This window comes from Elephas maximus, chromosome 5 (genome assembly GCF_024166365.1).
Source record: "Elephas maximus indicus isolate mEleMax1 chromosome 5, mEleMax1 primary haplotype, whole genome shotgun sequence".
Classification (NCBI taxonomy): Eukaryota; Metazoa; Chordata; class Mammalia; order Proboscidea; family Elephantidae; genus Elephas; species Elephas maximus.
The window spans coordinates 165,452,527-165,473,515 of record NC_064823.1 but is presented as its reverse complement, the minus strand read 5'-3'; the positions used below and the strand labels follow the sequence as shown (position 1 = coordinate 165,473,515).

Below are 20,989 nucleotides of genomic sequence, written 5' to 3'. Positions count from 1 at the left end.
CCACCGGCCAGAGTGAGAGCATCAACGTGTCAGGGCAGAGTGGCCGTCAGAATCAGCCGCTTCCCTCGTCATCACCCCCTCGAGATGACTCAGCTGTGAAGACAGAACAGACGGCAGAGATGGTGCTTCACGGCACAGCTCCTTCCAGGCAGCACGCCACCCCCTCCCCCAACCACCGGACTCCCATCCAGAGCGAATGAGCCTTCCCTACCTGGACAGGTGACCAGAGGGTCCCTTTCCCCCAGAAGCCTGGTTTTGTCTGTCCACCCCTTCAGGAGGTGCAAATTAATGCCCAGAAACCACCCCCCAAGCTGGGCTGGGTGTCGCCTTCCTGTCCCCGCCTAGAACGCCGCCCCTCTCCCCCACTGCCCTGCACCCTGCCCCAGCCTCACACCTCTGAGCACCCTTCCGCCTGGGTCACCCACCACCTCCCACCCACCTGCCCCAGCCTCACACCTCTCAGCACACTTCCACCTGGGGCGCCCACCACCTCCCACCCACCTACCTCAGCCTCACACCTCTGAGCACCCTTCTACCTGGGGCGCCCAACGCCTCCCGCCCACCTATCCCAGCCTCACACCTCTCAGCACCCTTCCACCTGAGGCGCCCACCACCTCCCGCCCACCTACCCCAGCCTCACACCTCTCAGCACACTTCCACCTGGGGCGCCCACCACCTCCCACCCAGCTACCCCAGCCTCACACCTCTGAGCACCCTTCCACATGGGGCGTCCACCACCTCCCGCCCACCTGCCCCAGCCCATCACACAGGTGAAGGTGACCGGTGTGTCAGTCTCTCTCTCTGGTTCTGAGGCCACGCCCCACTTCTCCATCCTCACGGGCCTCACACCTGCCACCATGGGTGACGCACCTTGGGTAACCAGTGCTATTCTGATGAGGGCGTCCACAGGTCTTCACTGAATTAATGATGTCACCTGATGGATCACACATGACAACGTGGGGGAAATGCTCACAGCGTGTTATAGGAGGGCAGTGGTGGAATCCTCGCCTCCCACACGGGAGACCCCGTTCAATTCCCGGCCAAGGTGCCCCAAGCACAGCCGCCGTCCATCACTGGAGGCTTGTGTGGCTGTATAACACTGAACAGGCCTCAGCAGAGCTTCCAGGCCACGGGAGGCCAGGAAGAAAGGCCTGCTGGCCTGCTGGTGACCTACTGCTGAACGTCAGCCAGGGAAAACCCTCTGGATCACAACGGTCCAGTCCACTACCCACCACGGGGCAGCTCAGGGCCGGGCGGGGCGGCTCGGGGCCCGGCGGGGCAGCTCGGGGCCGGGCGGGCAGTGTTCATCCCATCGTGGATGCGGTCACCACGAGTCAGGGGCTGACTCCAAGGCCACTAAAAACAACAAGCTCTTTAAAAGGCATGAAACTGCATTTCTGTTATAGTTCACAGGAGAGCAAGTCAGAACTACAGCAAAATGTGAGCAATGCTTCTGAGGCAGCTGTTGTTCTTCCCTGTTTATCCTACTTTCTCATTTACGTGTTCCTGTAATGGAGACGGACTGCTTTCATAATGGGACAAAATGAATAGAGAAATAAAATTCAGATCCACTCACGAGGAGCGGCTCGACACGCGCCCAGCCTGGAGCCCAGCATCTGACGACGTGGCGCACACGTGAAGATGGATGGTATTTTCAGAGCTTCAGTAACGAGCCTCACCTCTCCTCGGGCTATAAAATATTCAGGATTGTTTTTATCACCTTTCACACTGAAAGCCGGCATAAGAACTACTATCGCTCAGCCCTGACTCCTTCAGCCACTTCATTCCGTGATGGATTGTTCTGCAAACAGCCTAGAGGTGTGCCCCGCAAACACGGCAGAGGGGAGGCATGAGCCCCACTCACGGTGACCCCAGGACTGCTGAACTATTTCCGCAGTAGGAATTTGGGTTACATATGCTTGAGCTATCGGCGTCCGTAATAGGAGACTGAGTCCCACAGCCATCTAGGCCTGGGCCCATGGGTGGGCCATGCGGTGTGGACACCACCGCTCAGAACGGATGCGGGCGGTCCTCACTGTGCGTGGTAGCCACAGTGCAAGCTGAGACGCTCAAAGCAATCTCAACAACTGTCTTAGCCTCCTGGGGCTGCCTCAGCAAAGTGGGCGGCTCTAAAGAACAGGGGCTCATTCTCTCAGAGCTCTGGAGTCCAGCAGTGCAAACGGGGCACCAGCAGGCCATGCTCTCTGCTGGCTATGGGGCAGATCCCACCTGTCTCTTCCATCTTCAGTAGCTCCAGCTGTTTGCTGACAGTTCCTGGCTTACAGGCGGGTCCTCAGGTGGTATAGCATCTCCCTGCGTGGCCTTGTATCTGTGTCTGTCCTCTTGTATAAGACATCGCTCAGAGGGACCAGGTTTAGGATCCACCCTATGCCTTCATTTACCTTCACAAATAACAACTTCAAAGACCCTATTTCCTAACAAGGTCAAGTTCACAGGAACAGGGGTGCTATCTCTCTGAGGCACACATTTCAATCCACATCTTTTGTGGGGAAACAATTCATTCCACAACAATAATCAATGTGGAAAATTGTTTCATGACCTTTAAAGTTTTTCATGTCAAAACGTCAAAAACTTTCTTACTGTAAGTTTCCAATGTATGTGAAAATTTTTTTAAATAATAAAACTAATATTTATTTAGTACATGATACTAAATAAATGTCCATTGCAAAGAAAGGTGATCCAACCGAATGTGGAAATTATCAAACAATATCATTAATATCACATATAAGTAAAATTTTGCTGAAGATCATTCAAAAGCGGCTGCAGCAGTATATCGACAGGGAACTGCCAGAAATTCAGCCCGGTTTCAGAAGAGGACATGGAACCCGGGATATCATTGCTGATGTCAGATGGATCCTGGCTGAAAGCAGAAAATACCAGAAGGAGGTTTACCTGTGTTTTATTGACTATGCAAAGGCATTCGACTGTGTGGATCATAACAGACTATGGATAACACTGCGAAGAATGGGAATTCCAGAACACTTAATTGTGCTCATGAGGAATCTTTACATAGATCAAGAGGGAGTCATTCGGACAGAACAAGGGGATACTGATTGGTTTGAAGTCAGGAAAGGTGTGCGTCAGGGTTGTATTCTTTCACTGTACCTATTTAATCTGTATGCTGAACAGATAATCTGAGAAGCTGGACTATATGAAGAACGGGGCATCAGGATTGGAGGAAGACTCACTAACAACCTGCGTTATGCAGATGACACAACCTTGCTTGCTGAAAGTGAAGAGGACTTGAAGCACTTACTAATGAAGATCAGAGACCACAGTCTTCAGTATGGATTGCACCTCAACATAAAGAAAACAAAAATCCTCACAACTGGACCAATGAGCAACATCATGACAAACGGAGAAAAGACTGAAGTTGTCAAGGATTTCGTTTTACTTTGATCCACAATCAACAACCATGAAGCAGCAGTCCAGAAATCAAAGGACGCATTGCATTGGGCAAACTGGCTGCAAAAGACTTATTTAAAGTATTGAAAAGCAAAGGTGTCACTTTAAGGACTAAGGTGCGCCTGACCATGGTATTTTCAATCTCCTCATATGCATGCGAAAGCTGGACGATGACTAAGGAAGGCCAAAGAGGAGTTGATGCTTCTGAATTATGGTGTGGGCGAAGAATATTGAATTTACCATGCGCTGCTGGAAGAACAAACACATCTGTCTTGGGAGAAGTGTGGCCAGAATGCTCCTTACAGGCAAGGATGGCGAGACTGCGTCTTACATACTTTGGACATGTTGTCAGGAGGGATCAGTCCCTGGAGAAGGACGTCACGCTCGGCAGAGCACAGGGTCAGCGGAAAAGAGGAAGACCCTCAATGAGGTGGATTGACACAGTGGCTGCAACAATGGGCTCAAGCATAGCAACGATTGTGAGGATGGCGCAGGACCGGGCAGTGTTTCGTTCTGTTGTGCACGGGGTCGCTATGAGTCGGAACCATCTCGACAGCACCTAATAATGACAGCGATTTAAGAATCAACTCGATGGCAAGTAACACAACAACAAAATTAAAACATGAGAAATACCGAGAACTGATGAGCTTTACTCTGTAGAATCCACATCAAGAGCACTCTGAACAGTCCCGCCTTCTCCTTGCCCAGCGGCAGGAAGTGAGGGCCTTTTCCGCCTTGGTGAACTGCCACAGACCTTCCTGAGTCTAGACCAGCTTCCAACACTCCACCCTTTGTGATTTCAGCATCAGGAAACATCTTCGAGGGTTCCTTCGACGCCATGCGTTTGGCTGGCATGACTTCCAGTGGACGTCACTGTCTCTTGTCACAACCTCTTTCCTGGCCGTGCTGGTAAGTTCTCCCTGGCTGAGCTCCCGTCTTTGTGAACGGAGCCACACACGCGTGTGATCAGTCACGCCGACAGTGACAGGAGCGAGCTCACAGACCACGCTGCTCACTTGTTGTTGACACAGCAACGTGTGGACTGAGAATGTACTTGATACCATCGCTCACAGTTTATGTACCGTGGTAACTGGAACTTGAACCGCGCGGCTGAAGAAAGTTCTGGCAATTGGCTTCCAGAAAATCAGCCATGAAAAACCCTGCGGAGCAGAGCTCTACTCTGACACACGCGACGTTGCTGTGAGTCGGAGTTGGCTCCGTGACAACTGGTCCCCTGCTGCTGGGGCACCTCGGGGCTCCGGCCTCAGCTCTCTTCCGTCCTCACTCTCGGCCCCCTTGCTCCCACTCCGTGGCCCTCTGCGCCCAGCCTTCTCCAGAGATACTGGCTGAGGCTCAGAGAGTGAAGGAGAGAAGGCAGTGACCTGCTCTCCAGCTCTGCGCATCCACTTCTAACGTCGTCCCAGCCCGTAAGGGAATTGGTCACTGGCTGACGACCCAAATGGGGAAACGTTCAACCTCGCTGGTACGCAGACACAAACTAAAACAAATGTTTTTGTCAGTGACATTTGCAAACATCAACAAATTAGAATACCTAGTGCAGTTTTTTTTTTTTTTTTAAGGAGCCCCGGTGGCGCAGTGCTTAAAAGCTCAGGTGCTAACCAAAGGGTCAGTCGTTTGGATCCACCGGTGCTGGTGAAGGATTCCCGGTGGTGCAGTGGTTAAGCATTAGGATGCTAACCAAAAGGTCGTTGGTTCAAACCCACCAGCTGCTGCATGGGAGAAAGACGTGGCAGTCTGTTTCCATAAAGGTGACAGCCTTGGAAACCCTACGGGGCAGTTCTACTCTGTCCTATATGGTCGCTATGAGTTGTACTTAACTTGATGGCAATGAGTTTGTTTGTTTGTTTGTTTTTACTGCTGATTAGAATGTGGTAAAATACAGAAACCTTCTGGAGAATAATTTGACAGTGCGTAAGAACATTAAAAACGTTTGTACATTTTGACAAAAAATTGCATGTACAGAAATCTCTCTTAAGAAAACTACCCCCAAGCTGAGGAGAGGGATGGGGGTAGGGGATGTTCACAGACATATACGTAGGTTCACTCAGTGTTAGTTATAAATGCAAAAAAAAAAAATAAAAAGCCAATCTAAATATCCAACAATAACCAACCCAGGTACCCTCAAGTCAATTCCTACACATGGTGACCCCATGTGTGTCAGAGTAGAACTGCGTTCCACAGGGTTTTCAATGGCTGGTTTTTTAGACATAGATCTCCAGGCCCTTCTCCCGAGGTGCCTCCAACTTTTTTGGTTCATGCTGAACACATTAACCTTTCAGACCACCCAGGGATTCCATCTAGCAATAAGGTTGATTTAACTCTGACACAGGGCTAACCTGCAGCCAATGAAATGGCGGTTACAAACACTATGGAACAGAGAGGGGCTAACTAGCTAGTCACACCTCCTCCCTGCTAGGACTTGAGAAAAATGGAATAAAAAATTTAAAAATCTGCTTTGTTAATGGCAAACTTGGAGTAGAAAATAAGTTAGGGTTCCCTACCCTACTAGGCTCTGAAGGCCAGATTCTAAAATGAGAACACCACGGGGTGAGGGGCAGGAGGTTCAACCAGTAGAGGGGCTAGGAGGGCCCAATGCGGGCATGGGGAAAGCAGGACCTTTAGTTCTCTAACCCCACGCACTAGGGAAAAGCTGCCCTATGGATCCCAGGCCCTCACCATCTCCACCAATCATAAAAGCCAAGGGGGTGGGAGGCAGGGCCGAGCAGTCCACCCCACCTGGAGTCCCAGCCCCTCCCTACAGCCAGGCAGCATCAATCAGCTCATTGTGGGGCCAGTGCAAGATGCAAATGAGGGCCCCTTGTTCAAAGAGCAGGGTTGGGTGTCACCAAAGGCACTGAAATACAAAGTGTTCTCATTTCTTCTGTTGAGTTGTCACACTGTTTTTATTTGTTATTTAATGTCATTCTAAATAAAGACCAATCTCTAGAAATTGTAGTTGGTAAAGTAGAAAAAAAAAAAAAGTAGAGGGTCAGCAGAAATGAGGGAAGCCCTCAATGAGATGGTGTGATAGGTAACATTATGTGTCAACTTGGCTTGGCTGTGATTCTCAGTGGTGTGGCAGACACTGGACTGGGTGCTGTTCCATAGCGTAATATGATGTAATCATCTTTCATGATGTGATTGGATTTGGTTGGCCAATCAACTGAAAGGGGAATTTCCTTGGGGGCGTGGCCTGTCTCCAGGTGTAAATGGATGTTCTGGCAGCTCTCGCTCTCTCAACCCTACACTCTTCTCGTTGCCTGACCTCTGGTTCCTGGAGACGTCTCCAGCCTGCTACCCAACCTAGGGATTTGGGATTGGCCAGCCCCTACAACTGTGTGAGCTATTCTCCTGATTTAAGTATCTTCATATTTATATAGATAGTGTGTGATATATGTACATATACATCACTGGTTTTGCTCCTCTAGAGAACCCAAACTAAGACTCACAGATTGACACAATGGCCGCGACAATGGGCTCAAACATATCAACTATCATGAAGACGGTGCAGGACCAGCAACATTTCATTCTGTTATACATAAGGTTGCCACGAGTCAGAGCTGACTCGATGGCAAATGAAAAAACAAAGAAAAAAGAAAACTGCAGATCATTAGGATGGATTTTGTCGTTCATCTTTCTATTATGAAATGCCAACTTTACGCACAAATATAAGAGCGTTTAACTGGAAGGCAAGTCGCTAAAAGGCACAATTCTTATTTCACAGCTGGGCCGTGCCCGCGTGACAATCCGTGTTTCACAGCTGGGCCGTGCCCGCGTGACAATCCGTGTTTCACAGCTGGGCCGTGCCCGCGTGACAATCCGTGTTTCACAGCTGGGCCGTGCCCGCGTGACAATCCGTGTTTCACAGCTGGGCCGTGCCCGCGTGACAATCCGTGTTTCACAGCTGGGCCGTGCCCGCGTGACAATCCGTGTTTCACAGCTGGGCCGTGCCCGCGTGACAATCCGTGTTTCACAGCTGGGCCGTGCCCGCGTGACAATCCGTGTTTCACAGCTGGGCCGTGCCCGCGTGCTTCCTCCCTGCCACAGGTGTGGAAACACTGCATGAGATTAAGTGTTTCAGTTTCACCTCTTGCTGCACACGCCTTCTGCCAACACCGTCCACCCCGGCTCGCGGGAAGAGGGATGGTGGGGGCCCATGGTTCTCCTTCCTTCCTTGTCACCATGCTCGGCGTAAGGGGTGGCTCTCTTTCTGCATTCGAAACAAGTGCTGCTTCACGCGGAAGGTACGGCCCCTCAGCTTCCAGCGCCCCGCTAACTCGGTCACAGGCAGGCAGACGTGGTTTGAGCACAGAATTCTGGTGGCCCCATGGTATGTGGGGGCTCAGTCAGGATCAAAGTGAGTACAAGGCAAGCGTGTTGTGGAAGGAAGGCAAGGGCAGCGAGACGCTTGCTGCAGGTTCTCCCACGCTCCACCGTCCCATCAGACTCCACTCACGAAACTCAAGTTCAAAGACAAAAGTATGAAGAGTTTCAAGATGGCGGCAGCAGTGTTACACAGCGCGGGGCCCCTCTGAAGGCAGGGTCCTGGGAGACTTCGTGGGCGGCATGCCCAGGAAGCTGACCCTGTAGCAAAGCACTGGAAATTCTTATCATCTCAAGTAAATTAGAAAAGCAACCTTCAAATTTGTTTATAGAGAGAGATTGCAGCTTTGATTAAAAACAGACATGGGCATAAAAAAAAAAGGCTGGAAGAATGAGGGAAGGGTAAGTAGGTGGAGTTCAAGGCATTTTCAGGGCAGTGAAACTACCGTGCATGACGCTGTGATGGCGGACACAGGACGTCATGCGTGTGTCAGACCCTCAGGGCTCCACACACACAGGGGGCACCCTAATGTAAGCTTCTGACTCCGTGACTAACAGTATCAGTTCATCGACTGTAGAAAACACTCCACAGCAAGGCAGGCTGTTGACAACGGGAAAGGGCGTGCAGGGGACAATTACATGGGTACTCTGTTATTTCTGCCCAATTTTTCTGTAAACCTAAGACCGCTCTAAAAAAAAGTTCTGTTTAAAATTAAAAAAAAAAAAAGACTGAAGGAAACATGACAGGTGGCTGACGCTTTATCCTTGTGTGGTGGACCAGATGTGTTTCGCCCTCCTCGCCCTTCCATCCACACTGTCACCCTGCCATCCTCTCCCTTAAGCCCCAGCGTCTCAAGCCGTTCTGCTTCCTGTCCTCAAGACCTAGAACATGTTCCACAAACCCTCCCTCGGCTCCGCCAGCTCCAAGGATAAAAACCAAACACTGTAGCAAGTAAAACAACCAGGAGGTGATGTGGAAAAATCTTATTAGAATCTGATTTCCATCCTCCAGAAAGAAAACGGAAAGGCCCAGCTCTGTGACGGCACCAGCCCTTACCCGAGGACTGATTAAAAATAAATGAGCCAGGTAAATAAATAAACCGGCCAGGAGCGCCGGGCTCACGGGGGCAGGCTGGCCTGCACCACCGTCTGGGAGCTGGGTCACAGCATCACCCTGTATCCTCCACATGGTCTTCGCTCTCCAAGGCAGAAGGCAGCACAGGGAAACTGAGGCTCAGAGGGGACGTGGCCTTCGTGCTGCTGCTTAGCCGCCTTCCCTCCCCCCGAAATGGAGAGAACAAGGGCTGTGAAACCCGAGGAGACTCAGGGTCAGTGACATTCCCGAGCGGAAGCAAAAGGGACAGGGAACCTGAGCCATCCACATCTTGATTTTCCAGAGCCAAAGGCTGCTGCCCCTCTCACCCGGGGCTGCAGGGCAGTGCCACCACGTCACGTCCCCTCTCTTAGCCTCAGTTTCTCCATCTGTAAAGCAGGCTGGTGATGGGGTTGGGCCAGCTAGCCTGATGACTTCTAAGGGCTAGTCTAGGTCTAATCCCTAAAGAACGGGCATTGTTATTCACGGATAATCTTTATTAAGCACCGACTGCGTTCCAGGTCAAGGTCCCTGAGTGCTGTAATCATTTTGCGCTGGACTACTAATCAAAAAGGAGCCCAGGTGGCAAAGTGGTTAAACGCTTGACTGCTAACCAAAAAGTCAGGGGTTCAAACCCACCAGCCACTCCACAGGAGAAAGGTGTGGCAGTCAGCTTCCAAAGATTAGAGACTTGGAAACCCTACAGAGCAGTTCAACTCTGCCCTATTGGGTTGCTATGGGTCAGAATTGACTCGACGGCAACGGGTTGCTAACCAAAAGGTAGGCGATTCAAATCCACCCAGTGACACCACGGAAGAAACGATTGGTGGCCGCTTCCATAAAGACCGCGATCAAGGACGCCCTATGGAGCACAGTTCCACCCCAGCACACACGGGGCTGCCCTGAGTAGAAGTCGACTCGACGGCAATGAGCTTGGCTTTTTGGTTGTGCTCCAGGCCCTGGGTGGGTACATTTACGTACATGGAGTCACTAGATGCCATGAGTTCGTACCAAAACTGAGTGCTTCTTCATAAGGCAGGAAGGGCAGGTCACAAAGAAGATTTAAGAGCATCAACCCTACACATGTGCCCCACGTCAAGAGGCCCGAAACAACCGGAGAAGAAACTGAGGCTCAGAGAGGTCACGTAACCCACCCAAGTTATGCACCCAGAGCAGCCCCACCAGGCCTCCAGCACCAAATTGTAGGATCTCTATCCAGTGCGCAATGCCTCCTCCAGAGGGGGAGAACCCAGGACTCGACGGCCTTGGTTTGAGTGAAATAAGAACAAAAGAGGGTTCCTGGAGCAGAAAGCAAATAAAAACTCCTCTTGGGACAGCAGTTGCAAGTGACAAGGCAACCTCTTGGCTTCCCTCACAACCAGTAAAGATTGCCTTGGTGGGAGTACTGTTTGCTGCAAGTGACTAAACCCTTGACTTCAAGCTCATAACAACAAGGAAAGGCACCAGTGATGTGACCGGAGGCCCAGAAGCAGGTGGGTGGGCAGGCTGTCACCATTTCACCAGGTCCCTGGCTCTGCTCACTCTCTGCCCAGCCACTGACTGTGCTGCTCCATTCTCAGAACCGCCCAACCACATGGTCCCAGGGCACCTGCCAGCAGCCATGGAGATGTCTATGTCTCCACCACAAGAGAGCCGACTTCTTGCAGTTCTCTCCACCCAAACCCCTCGCAACCTCCTGCTCTGGGCCACTGTCCATTGGAACCAATCACCACAAGGGGGACCAATCACCGCAAGGGGGAACAGTTAACACTGGATCATCAGACCACCTGCACCTGAGGTCTCCCGCTGGAGCCACCGTGTTCTCCATGACGCAAGGGACTAGGCGTTGGAACCATCAGCCACAATGTCCACCACGGGGTGCAAACTTACTTGAACTTGGGGGCTCTGGTGTGGTTTAGGCCTGGGGAGAATACAGATGTTCTCCAGGGCACAACCAGATCAAAACTGGAAGACAATGGAAACTGCCCCAAGCTAGGCTCGGACAGGCTGAGATCCCCTCCTCCAGACTCCAGAATGAGTGCTTCGGTCCTGCGAGCCCCCCTCACTTCCTCATCTATAAAGTCAGGATAACTCTGCAGGGATAAACATCACCCTGAAACCACGCGGAACGCACGAGGACAGCGAGGACGGGGCTGGGAAACAAAGGCTCCTTCTTCCATGGATAAAGACACGCGCGGACACAGCACATCTGACACTGAGACGCTCCAGGGGAGGAAGGCTGTGCTGTGGCCCCGCAGAAAAGCCAAGCTCCTGCTGCCTTACAGGCTGGCGGTGTGGGAGAGAATGCTGCTCCCCAAAGAGGCTAGTCTCTGTGGCAGTTGGTCTGCTTAGCTTCTTCCATACCTGGGCTGTGGGTTCCTGGCAGCAGGGTGTGGGTTCCTGGCAGCAGGGTGTGGGCTCCTGGCAGCAGGGTGTGGGCTCCTGGCAGCAGGGCTGTGGCCAGGCCATCACTGCCTGCAGGACTAGCCCCGGGAGGGTGAGCCTGGTAAAGGCTGCGGAATGAGCAGGAAAAGGGCATTCTGTCTGTCCAGTCTAGTCAGAGAGGCCTCTCTCACCGAGTCTGGGCTTGCAGAAATCCCTGGGTGGCACAAACAGTTTGTACTCAGCTGCTAATCTAAAGGGTGGCAGTTCAACACCCCCAGCAGCACCATGGTAGACCTGGAGACCTGCTCCATAAAGACCACAACCAAGAAAACCCTATGCGGCCGTTCTGCTATGTAACTCTCAGGGTCGCCATGACTCCACAGCCAACTGGTTGGTTGGTTTGTTTGCTTTGGGGCCGGGGAGGGGCACTGCAGCAATAGAGCGCACAGCCAGGGAGAACCTTTCCTGGAGGCACATCCAATTCTTGAGAAAGGTCTAACAGAAACTTCCAGGCACCCTCCCATCCCTGTGCCCATTTCTTTAGAGACCGGGTCCCTCCACTGTCTTCAGGACCTCAACTGCGTTATTCTCCCCACACTCACTCATTCTTGCAAAGTCCTCTGTGTCCCAAAGACACCTGCACCCACCCCAAATGATCACAGCAGTTCTCCAGGCAGCTGAGCTCTGCCATGAGTGTGACTAATTCACACTAAAGTATGAATGACTAACAAAGCCTAAATTTTCTCAAGGTATTTGGGACTTTACAAGAAGGGACTCAGTGACTCAAGTAGGGCTCCCACTAGCGAAGATGACACTTGACTTGGGACCCAAAGGATGAGAAGGAGTCAGCCCTGAGAAGAGCAGGGGGTGGGTGTTCTGGGCAGACGAGCAGCCAGAGCAAACACCCTGGAGCAAGAAAGAAAATGGCCGGTTCAAGGGACCGGAAGTAAATCAGAGCGACTGGGGCGCAACGAGCGCTTGTGGATCCACAACCCGGCAGACGAGGAGTCTGCACACCTGGGTCTTTTGCCAAGTGAGTCTCGGCACGCACTATTTGCCCACAAAGGTCTTCCAGAAACAAAAGTTTCCAATTCTAACAGTGCCATTTATTAAACAGGCCAAGACCCTGCTGGGTGCTTTCTACACATGATGACCACTGACCACGCCAACCACCCTGTAAGAGAGGTCTTTGTTAGCTCCGCTTTATGAAGGGAGAGAGCGAAGCTCAGAAAGGGCTAGTGACCTGCCAAAGCTGCACAGCAGGTGAGGCGTCAGAAGCAGGATTTTAAGGCAAGTCTGTCTGACATCCAAACCTGTGACCCACTCTATGCTCTGGGCATAAGATGCAGCCAGGGATGCAAGTGTGTCAAGTCCATTTTCATTTAGAGAGCCCAGAATTCTGGGATATTTCTAATAACTGTTGTCATTGTGTCTTCTACTAGACTGTGTTCTCCTGGAGGGCAGGACTTCTGACCTGGCTCGTCTCTGAGTCCTGAGCACCTCAGCCCTATTCCTCACACGCACTTGCCCTTAGGCTGGGGCCTGGACAAAGGCCAAGCCTGTTTCTTCATCTGTAAAATGGGGATGAGGTGGAGGTGAGATCATGTGTGAGGCCCCAGCACTGACACGTGGGCCGCCCACTAACATCTTACAGTGCCTTCACACAGGGTCTCACCCCATCCTCACAGGAAACCCAAGACCCTGTAGGCAAGTTTCCCCACTTCACAGATGGGAAAACCGAGACTTGGAGAGAAGGGATTCGCTGCTAGAACACAGGCTGCACAAGGGCAGAGGCCTCTGTCCAGCCCCCAGGGCTAAAGCAGGGGGTGCTCAGTAAGTGTTTGTTGAATGGATGCTCGAATGATGACGGATTAAAAGTCACCGCCTCTTACTCCTGCAACTGCCGGCTTCCCCCGCTCTCCCCTGCTAAAAGCTGGTGAATTTCTGAAAGATAATTGGCAAGGGGTGGGAGGAAGGAATTAACCTTTGTAAAAGTCCACTATGGGGCAGGAGCACTGCTTTTCGGTTTGGACCAACCACATGCCCTGGGCTTCTGTGCCCTTGTCCCCATAGCACAGGTGAGAAAACAGACGCTTCCCTCTGACAGGCTGGCCGGATAGCGGGGGAGGAGCTGACCCGCCAAGACGCCCGCCCCTCGGCCAGGGCCAGGCCCAGGGGCGCCTGCCAGCACCTCTGAGGCCCCTGACCCCCAGGCGCTCCCTAGGACACACGCTGAGGCCGGCGTCAAGGCTCGCTGTCAGCTCCGGGTCCGAAGCTTCCCGCAGCCCCGGCGCCCCGCCCCGCCCCATCCCACTGGGAAGCGTGACTCAGCGGTTCTCGCCGCGGACGCGAGGCCTCTGCATCCTCCGCCCAGGCGCCCAGGTGGACACCTGGCTGCGCTCCAGGCCGCCGAGCCACCGCCGCCACACGCCTGGCCGGAGGGGCCGCCAGCCCCCGCGCGCTCCTGGCCCAGCTTGGCCTCATTTCCGGCGGAGCCAGTGTCGGGCGGTGGACACGACTGCGGATCCTGTCACCGCCGCGGGCCCACCCTGCTTCGCGGCCACGGCCACCTCCGCACCCCCCACAGGACGCGATGCCCGGGGACTCGGTGCCCCCAGGGCCCCCACCCTGCCCACCGGGGCACCCACGGGTTTCCTTGCTAAAAGCCCATAGCCCCTCCTTGGCCGGTCCGGCAGCCCCTGGGAAAGATGCTGATGGTCCCCGCGCCGAGGAAGGCCTCGGACAAGTGTCCCCGCCGCAGCACGCTGACTCCCAATGTGTTCATCTCCCCCTCCTAGATGGGCTGGGAGCTCTCCCCACTGTCCCCTGGGCAAGGTCAGCACAGAGCATCCCTGGAAGTTCCTGGCCTGTAAAGAGGGCGCCGAGCCTGGAGACGCCACCAGCCCGATGGAGGTGCGAGCTGAGCTGTGAGGGCCCGTTTCGGGTGACCTGTCCCACTTTTCGGGAAATCCTGACAGTTTGGGGCAAGCTTCCCCGTCTCAGTATAAACCACAGGAATAAAACACCAGCCCGGAACCAGCGGCCTCTCCCTCCTACGAAGGGACCCTGCCTCTGGGGACACGCGGCAGCCGAGCCCGGGAGGATGGGCAGATGGGTTTTTCCCGGGTCCCTCTTCGTCTCCCGGGAGTGGGTAGCCTAGAAAATTCTGCGGGCTCTGGGCAGGGCCGAAACCAGGCCCAGGCTCTGAGGACACAGCCTTTCCCTGGATATCTCCATAGACCCGCCCCGGTGGCCTTTTTAAACACGACGGCGGGCCGGGGGCGCAAGCCACTTCCCGCGGCGCCTCCCGGAGGGCGGCTCGGAGGAGGGGGCGCTGGCTCCCTCCCGGCCCCGCAAGGGGTGGGGTGGGGTGGGGTGGGGTGGGGTGGGGTGGAGCGGTGGACAAACACACAGCGCGCGGTCCAAACCTTCAGAGGGCATCGGGTGCGACGGCATCCCCACGCCGCGGGCGGCCGGAGGGGGTCTCAGACACACGTACGTTACCTTCGGTCACATAGCTGTGGTCCCGCAGGAAGCTGTGGTTAATTTTCCGTGCGTCCGTGTCCTCGCCCATTGAAGGCCGTGCCCGGTGCCCTGGGCATGCCCCGCCGCCGCGCTCCGATGCAATCCGCAGGGGTGGCGCCGGGCGCGCGGGCCATGCCGCTGCACCTAGCCGGGGCGCGGGCCGCGGGGGCGGCGCGGGGCGGGCATGGCGGCCGGCGGTCAGGCGGGCGCGCCGGGGCTCGCGCGGGCCGGGGCCGGGGGCTGGGCGCGCATCCCGGGGCCGTGCGCGCTCAGCGTCTTGCGCCCGCGGCGGCGGCGGCGGCGGCGGCGGCGGCGGCGGCGGGCGGGGAGGGAACGCGCGCGGCGCTGCGCCACCGAGCCGGGGCCGAGCCGGGTGCGCGGGCGGGCCGCCGCCGCTGCTGTCGCCGTCGCAGGCCCCTCCTTTGCGCCGCCCCCTGCGCCCCGGCCCACGAGCGCCCTGCGGGAGGAGCCGCGCCGGGCGGAGCTCGGGCCTCGGGAGTGCGGCGCGGCGCCTGGGATGGCACTGTGCGCGCGGGGAAGGCGGGAGGAGGCGGCCGGGGCTGGTCCTCTCGGGGCGTGGGGCCCCCTTGGGTGCCAGGTGCTCTGAGATGGAAGAGGCGGCCTGCGGGGGCGGGGGATGAGAGGGGCGGACAGCTTCGCCGGCAGAGGGCAGAGACCCTACAGGACGCGCAGGAAGTGGGGGGCGCAGCAATGAAATTATAAAAAAAAAAAAAAAAAAAAGCCGGAGGTGGCACCTCCCCCGCAGAATGGGAGACCGCGGAGGCAGGGAGACGAGGAATGGGACTAGGCCCTTTCGTTGTCCGGTGGGACAGCAGGTGGAACACGTTGCGTCCCACGAGTTCTGGGGCCCTGTGCACAAAACGGGGTCCCCTTGAAGAAGCTGAGGGAGGGGCAGTCTGCACCCAACAGGCCAAAACTTTGGAAGACACGGCTGGGGGGTGTTGGCTCCCCCAGCCGGAGCAGTACCTCTCCTCAGGCTCCACCCGGACTCTGGTGAGATAAAGGGGCAGAGCCAGCTGGGCCCTGTAGTCCCCGGTGCCCACCCCCAGCCCTGACACAGTGCGGGGCACACGGTGGGCCCTCCGACATACCTGTCCCTTCTTCCGAGCAGACCCTTTACTGCACGGGATCCAGCGTTCAGGGGTGGGGGCCAGGGACAGGGATCACCAGGCCCTCCAGGGGCTCAGTGAGTCTCTGCAGAAAGGGAGGGGGAGGGAGGTATAGATCCCCTTCAGGGCATGAATGCTGGGGAGAATCCAGATTGGCTGGAGGCCTGGGCGGGGGTGTGAAGCTGGCTTCGCTCAGGTCCCCAATTCTGAGAGTTCTCCACTCCTCTCTCCACTGGTTTCTCGGGGACTCCAGCCAGCTCCCCAAACCAGCTGCCTTGGGGGTCCAGAGGGGGTCAGCACAGGGAGGGAACGGCTGTGAGAAAGAAGTGGAGATGCCATCTTAGGCTTCTTGCTGGAGTGGGAGGGTTGTCTCCACTGGAGCTGGGCTTTCATTCCAAGGAAGGGCTCAGAATGGACCCCCCCCAGAGGCTCCGGGCCAACTCTCCCACCGGTGCCACCTCGCCCACCTCATAGCTCAGGGATGCAGAGTCAGTGCGAGGACCAAATGAAGCGTCCTCTGGTGCAGTATCCAGCCCCAGCACCTGCCCTTTGGGTCTTGCCAGGCCCTTGGGTCCTGCTTGGCCCAAGTCACCATCCAGGGGGCTGACACCTGGGGCATCTCCCCCACCCAGAAGGAACGAGGCTCGTCTTCCTCGCTCCCTATCACCCAGCCTCCTCACCTGCCCTGCACTGCATATCCAAACCCAGCACCCCATGCTCTACCCTGCCCTCTTCACTCCCCTGGCTCCACCCAGGGACACCGACAGGTAGGCTGGGCTCACCTCCTGGAGGCCAGCGAGGGCTGGGGCTACACAGTCTGGCCTGGAAGCATCTTAGCAGGGGCCTGGCCCTACTGGGCTGCCATTAGCCCTCACGATTCTGATTGTTCTGAGCACCCCCCGCCCCGGTTTCCCCAACCCTTCCTCTCTGCCCTGTCAGTTCTGCTGAGACCCCCACTCCACAGTGGCATCACCTTCACCCTCCTGGGTGCCCAGACCCAAGGAAAAACGCCTGCCCCAATCCCACCCTGCAATCACCTGCTTCCTTGGTTCGAAGCCAGGCTTCAGGCTCCAAAGCTGGAAATCTCCAAGCTCACGGGGCTCGTGGTTCCAGCCGTCTCTTGTGCCCCCGTGCCGTCTCCTTCCCCTCCCTCTAGACTTCTCCTCTCCCGGACCCCCTCATCCCCAGCCCCCACTCATAACACAGGCCTCCACACCTCTCTTGGCCAGCACCCACTGCCACACACCCATCTCTGTCTCCCATGTCCCTCTCAGTGGTGAGGGCTGTGACCAGGCACTGCCCTCCCCCCTGACACCTCACAGGACTGTCCACATCCCCAGCCTTTCCCTCTGTAGGCCCCCTACTCATTCACTCATGACAATTGTGGGAGAGCTCGACTGCGTGCAGGCTCCATCTGGCTCGGGAGAGCGGGGACAGAGCAGATGGACTCCAGCTCTCATGGGCTGACCTTCTAGGGGCCGCAGAGTCAATGCAAAATGCACACGTAACTCAGGGAGGGGGTCCTGATGAGTGCTATGAGGAAGAGAAAGCGGGGTGCAGGGACAGAGAGGGCTGGACAGCGGAGGGCGGGGCGAGTGGATGGGGGCCTCTGTAATAAGGTGGTGTGTCAGCAAGGTGCAGAGATGGGCAGGGACAAGTAACCTGCAAGGTCTCTTCCACTTCAACACCCTCCTGTCCCCGTGCCTCCGTGGGACCCTCCAACTCCGCCGTGTTGCCAGCAAAGTGCCAAAGAACACATGTCTACACTGGCCATCCCCCGCTCCCTGCTAGAGCCCTCCCAGGCAGCTCCTTACCACCACCCTGCCCTGCTCCCCGAAGAAGAAAGCCTGGCCCCACCAGCTGGATCATGTCTCCCTGCTCCTGAAACCAGTGGAGGCACTGCCAGCTTCCTCCCCTGGCTGGGCTCTCAGCGGCTCCCACCCTGCCACTGCCCCCACTTGTCCCATGGCCCTGGTGACACCACCTTCTCTTCCCCTCCTCCCCGTGGCTGCTTCTCCACTGCCCCACGAGTCCTCCCTGAAGAGCTGTTCTCAGCTTCCTTCTGTTCCCCAGTTTGTTCTAGTTGAAGTATAACACACACACAGTAAGATTACACCTCAACATAAAGAAAATAAAAATCCCACACCACTGGACCAATAAGCCACATCATGATAAATGGAGAAAAGACTGAAGTTGTCAAGGATTTCATTATACTTGGATCCACAATCAACACCCACGGAGGCAGCAGTCAAGAAATCAAAAGACACGCTGCATTGGGCAAATCTGCTGCAAAAGAGCTCTTTAAAGTGTTGGAAAGCAAAGATGTCGCTTTGAGGACTAAAGGGTGCCTGACCCAAGCCATGGTGTTTTCAATCACTTCATATGCATGTGAAAGCTGGACGATGAATAAGGAAGACTAAAGGAGAATTGACGCCTTTGAATTGTGGTGTTGGAGAAGAATATTGAATATACCATGGACTGCCAAAAGAACGAACACATCTGTCTTGGAAGTGCAGCCAGAATGCTTCTAAGAAGTCAGGACGGTGAGACTTTATCTCTTGTACTTTGGACATGTTGTCAGGAGGGATCAGTCCCTGGAGAAGGACATCATGCTTAGTAAAGTACAGGGTCAGCCGAAAAGGGGAAGACCCTCAAGGAGCTGGATTGACACAGTGGCTACAACAATGGGCTCAAGCGTAGCAACAATTGTGGGGATGGCTCAGGACTGAGCAGTGTTCCGTTCTGTGGTACACAGTGTCACCACGAGTTGGAACCGACTCGACAGCACCCAACAACAACAACATGCACAGAAAAGTGCACGACTTAAATGTTCACCTCCATGAGTCGCCGCGGAGCAGACGCTCACATGACTGCCACCCGAGTCAGGACAGGGCACTGCCAGCCTCCCGTGGCAGGCTCACTGCCTACTCCCCCACCCCGGGTCACTACCCAAAGGTGACACCACCTGGGCGTCTGATGCTGTCATGGTGCTTACTAGAGTCATAGGGTATGAATGGTTTTGTATTCTGGTTTCCATTGCTCAACAGATGCACTCGTGTTGTTGGATGTGTGTAGCTGTAATTTATTCATCGTTCACTGGTGTGTAATATCCCGTTGTGGAAATAGACTACCACCCGTTCTGCTGCTGAGGGACTGCGGGTGGTTTTCCTTTTGGCGGCTGCTGTGAACGGTGCTGCTGCGTCTCTGCACTGCCGTGCACGCACCTGGGTGAGCACACTCACAGGGGAACTACTGGTGACGGCGTGTGTCTGTTCAGCCTTGGTAACTGACGCAAGCAGCTCACCAAGCAGGGGGCATAAGCCAGGAGGGAAGAGACAGGATCTATCACTAGAGACTGCAGAGAACAGGGTCTTACCAACACCCTGACTCGGACTTCCAGCCTCCAGAACTGAGACCATGCACTTCTGTTCCTTAAAGCCCACTTTGTGGTGCTTTGTTGTGGTGGCCCCTGGAGACCAAGATAGCAGGCCTTCAAGACTTGATGCGTCTGCACGTGATGCTTCCCTATGCCATTTTTCCTCCATCTGGCTCAGCCTGCGTGTCACGATAGGGTCCCTGGTGGCACAGATGGTCTGTGCTCGACTACTAACCTAAAGGTGGGAGATTTGAATGCACCCAGCCGTGCCACAGAAGAAAGGCCTGACAATCTGCTCCTGCAAAGATTACAGCCCACAAAACCTATGGAGCAGTTCTATTTTGTAACACATGGAGCCACCACGAGTTTGAATCGACCCGACAGCATGGCTCTGGTTTTATGGTAAACACCCTGATCAATGACTGATCAATGACAACTGTAGCAGCAGGAGCTGTTTGCTGAGGGGCCACAGTGGAGTCAGGGGTGCTCTTTACACATGTCCCCCTTCGGTGCACATGGGGCGCTGCACGTCCTGCCCCTCTGAAGCCGGGTGTAGTCACGAGACGTGCTTCAGGGATAAAATGTGAGGGTGGTAACGGGCATCTCTCTTGTGTGGGAGTTTTCCGAGCCCGTGTGTGATCTGCCAGGTTCTTTTTCCCACTTAGGGCCATGGAAGCACCATCAATATACAGCTTTCTCCATCTGCCAGGGTTCCTGAGTAACTGCAAAAGACAGGGCCCCATAAGGCTTTCGGACCTAGTTTGTGACAGTGGATTCTTAGGTATGACATCAAAAGACAAGACAGATAAATGAGACTTCATCACAATGAAAAGCGCTTGTTCATGAAAGGCCTTTATCAATAAAGTGAGAAGAGAACCTACAAGTAGAAGAACATTTTTGGGAACCATGTAGCAAATAAGGGCTTAATACGCAGAATACCTAGAGAACTTCTACAACTCAACAACAAAAAGACAACCCAATCAAAAAGGTGCCAAGAACTTGAATAGACATTTCACCCAAGAAGAAATACAAAGGGCCGACAAGCACATGAAAAGGTGCTCTGGCTACATCATAGGTCATTAGGGAAATGCAAATCAAAGCCACAGTGAGGTACCGCTTCACCCCCGGTAGGATGGCTATGATTAAAACACGGAAATGAACGGTGTTGTCGAGAGTGTTCAGAAATTGGAGCTCTTATGCATTGTGGTGGGAATGTAAAATGGTGCAGCCAATGCAGAGCACAGTTTGGTGGCTCCTCAAAAAGTTAAACATAGAATTACCATATGGTCCAGCAACTCCACTTCTAGGTATACACCCCAGGGAATTGAAAGCAGGAATGAAAATAGATATTTGTACCCCAGTGTTCACTGCAGCACTATTCACAGTAGCCCAGAGGTGGAAACAGCCTACATGCCGAACAGATGGACAAAGTGTGGCACATACAGACCACACGGCTTGAATCCCAGCGAAGGCACCTCCGGCGCAGCCACCACCCATGTCAGTGGAAGCTTGTGTGTCGCTAAGATGCTGAACAGGTTTCAGTGGAGTTTCCAGACTATGAGAGAAAGGAAGAAAGGCCTGGCAACCTACTTCCAAAAATCAGCCAATGTAAACCCTGTGGATCACGATGGTCCAACCTGCACCTGATCATGGGGATCGTGCAGGAACGGGCAACGTTTTGTTCTGTCACGCAGGGGGTGGCCATGAGCC

The 20,989-nt window shown here is 54.7% G+C and overlaps 1 protein-coding gene across 2 annotated transcripts in view; it reads right to left on the bottom strand.

The window, feature by feature from the left end:
* Nucleotides 1-14,943, bottom strand: part of PPP2R2C (protein phosphatase 2 regulatory subunit Bgamma) — a 116,520-nt gene extending 101,577 nt beyond the window's left edge. Inside the window, exon 1 of one of the 2 annotated variants that reach the window (XM_049886800.1) lies at nt 14,753-14,943. In XM_049886800.1, the coding sequence (XP_049742757.1) occupies nt 14,753-14,822 (70 nt within the window). In that variant the 5' untranslated portion in view covers nt 14,823-14,943. Of the gene's footprint in view, nt 1-14,676 lie in introns of both variants that reach the window. The other variant, XM_049886801.1, reaches the window with a different exon arrangement.
* Between the last annotated feature and the right edge of the window lie 6,046 nt (nt 14,944-20,989).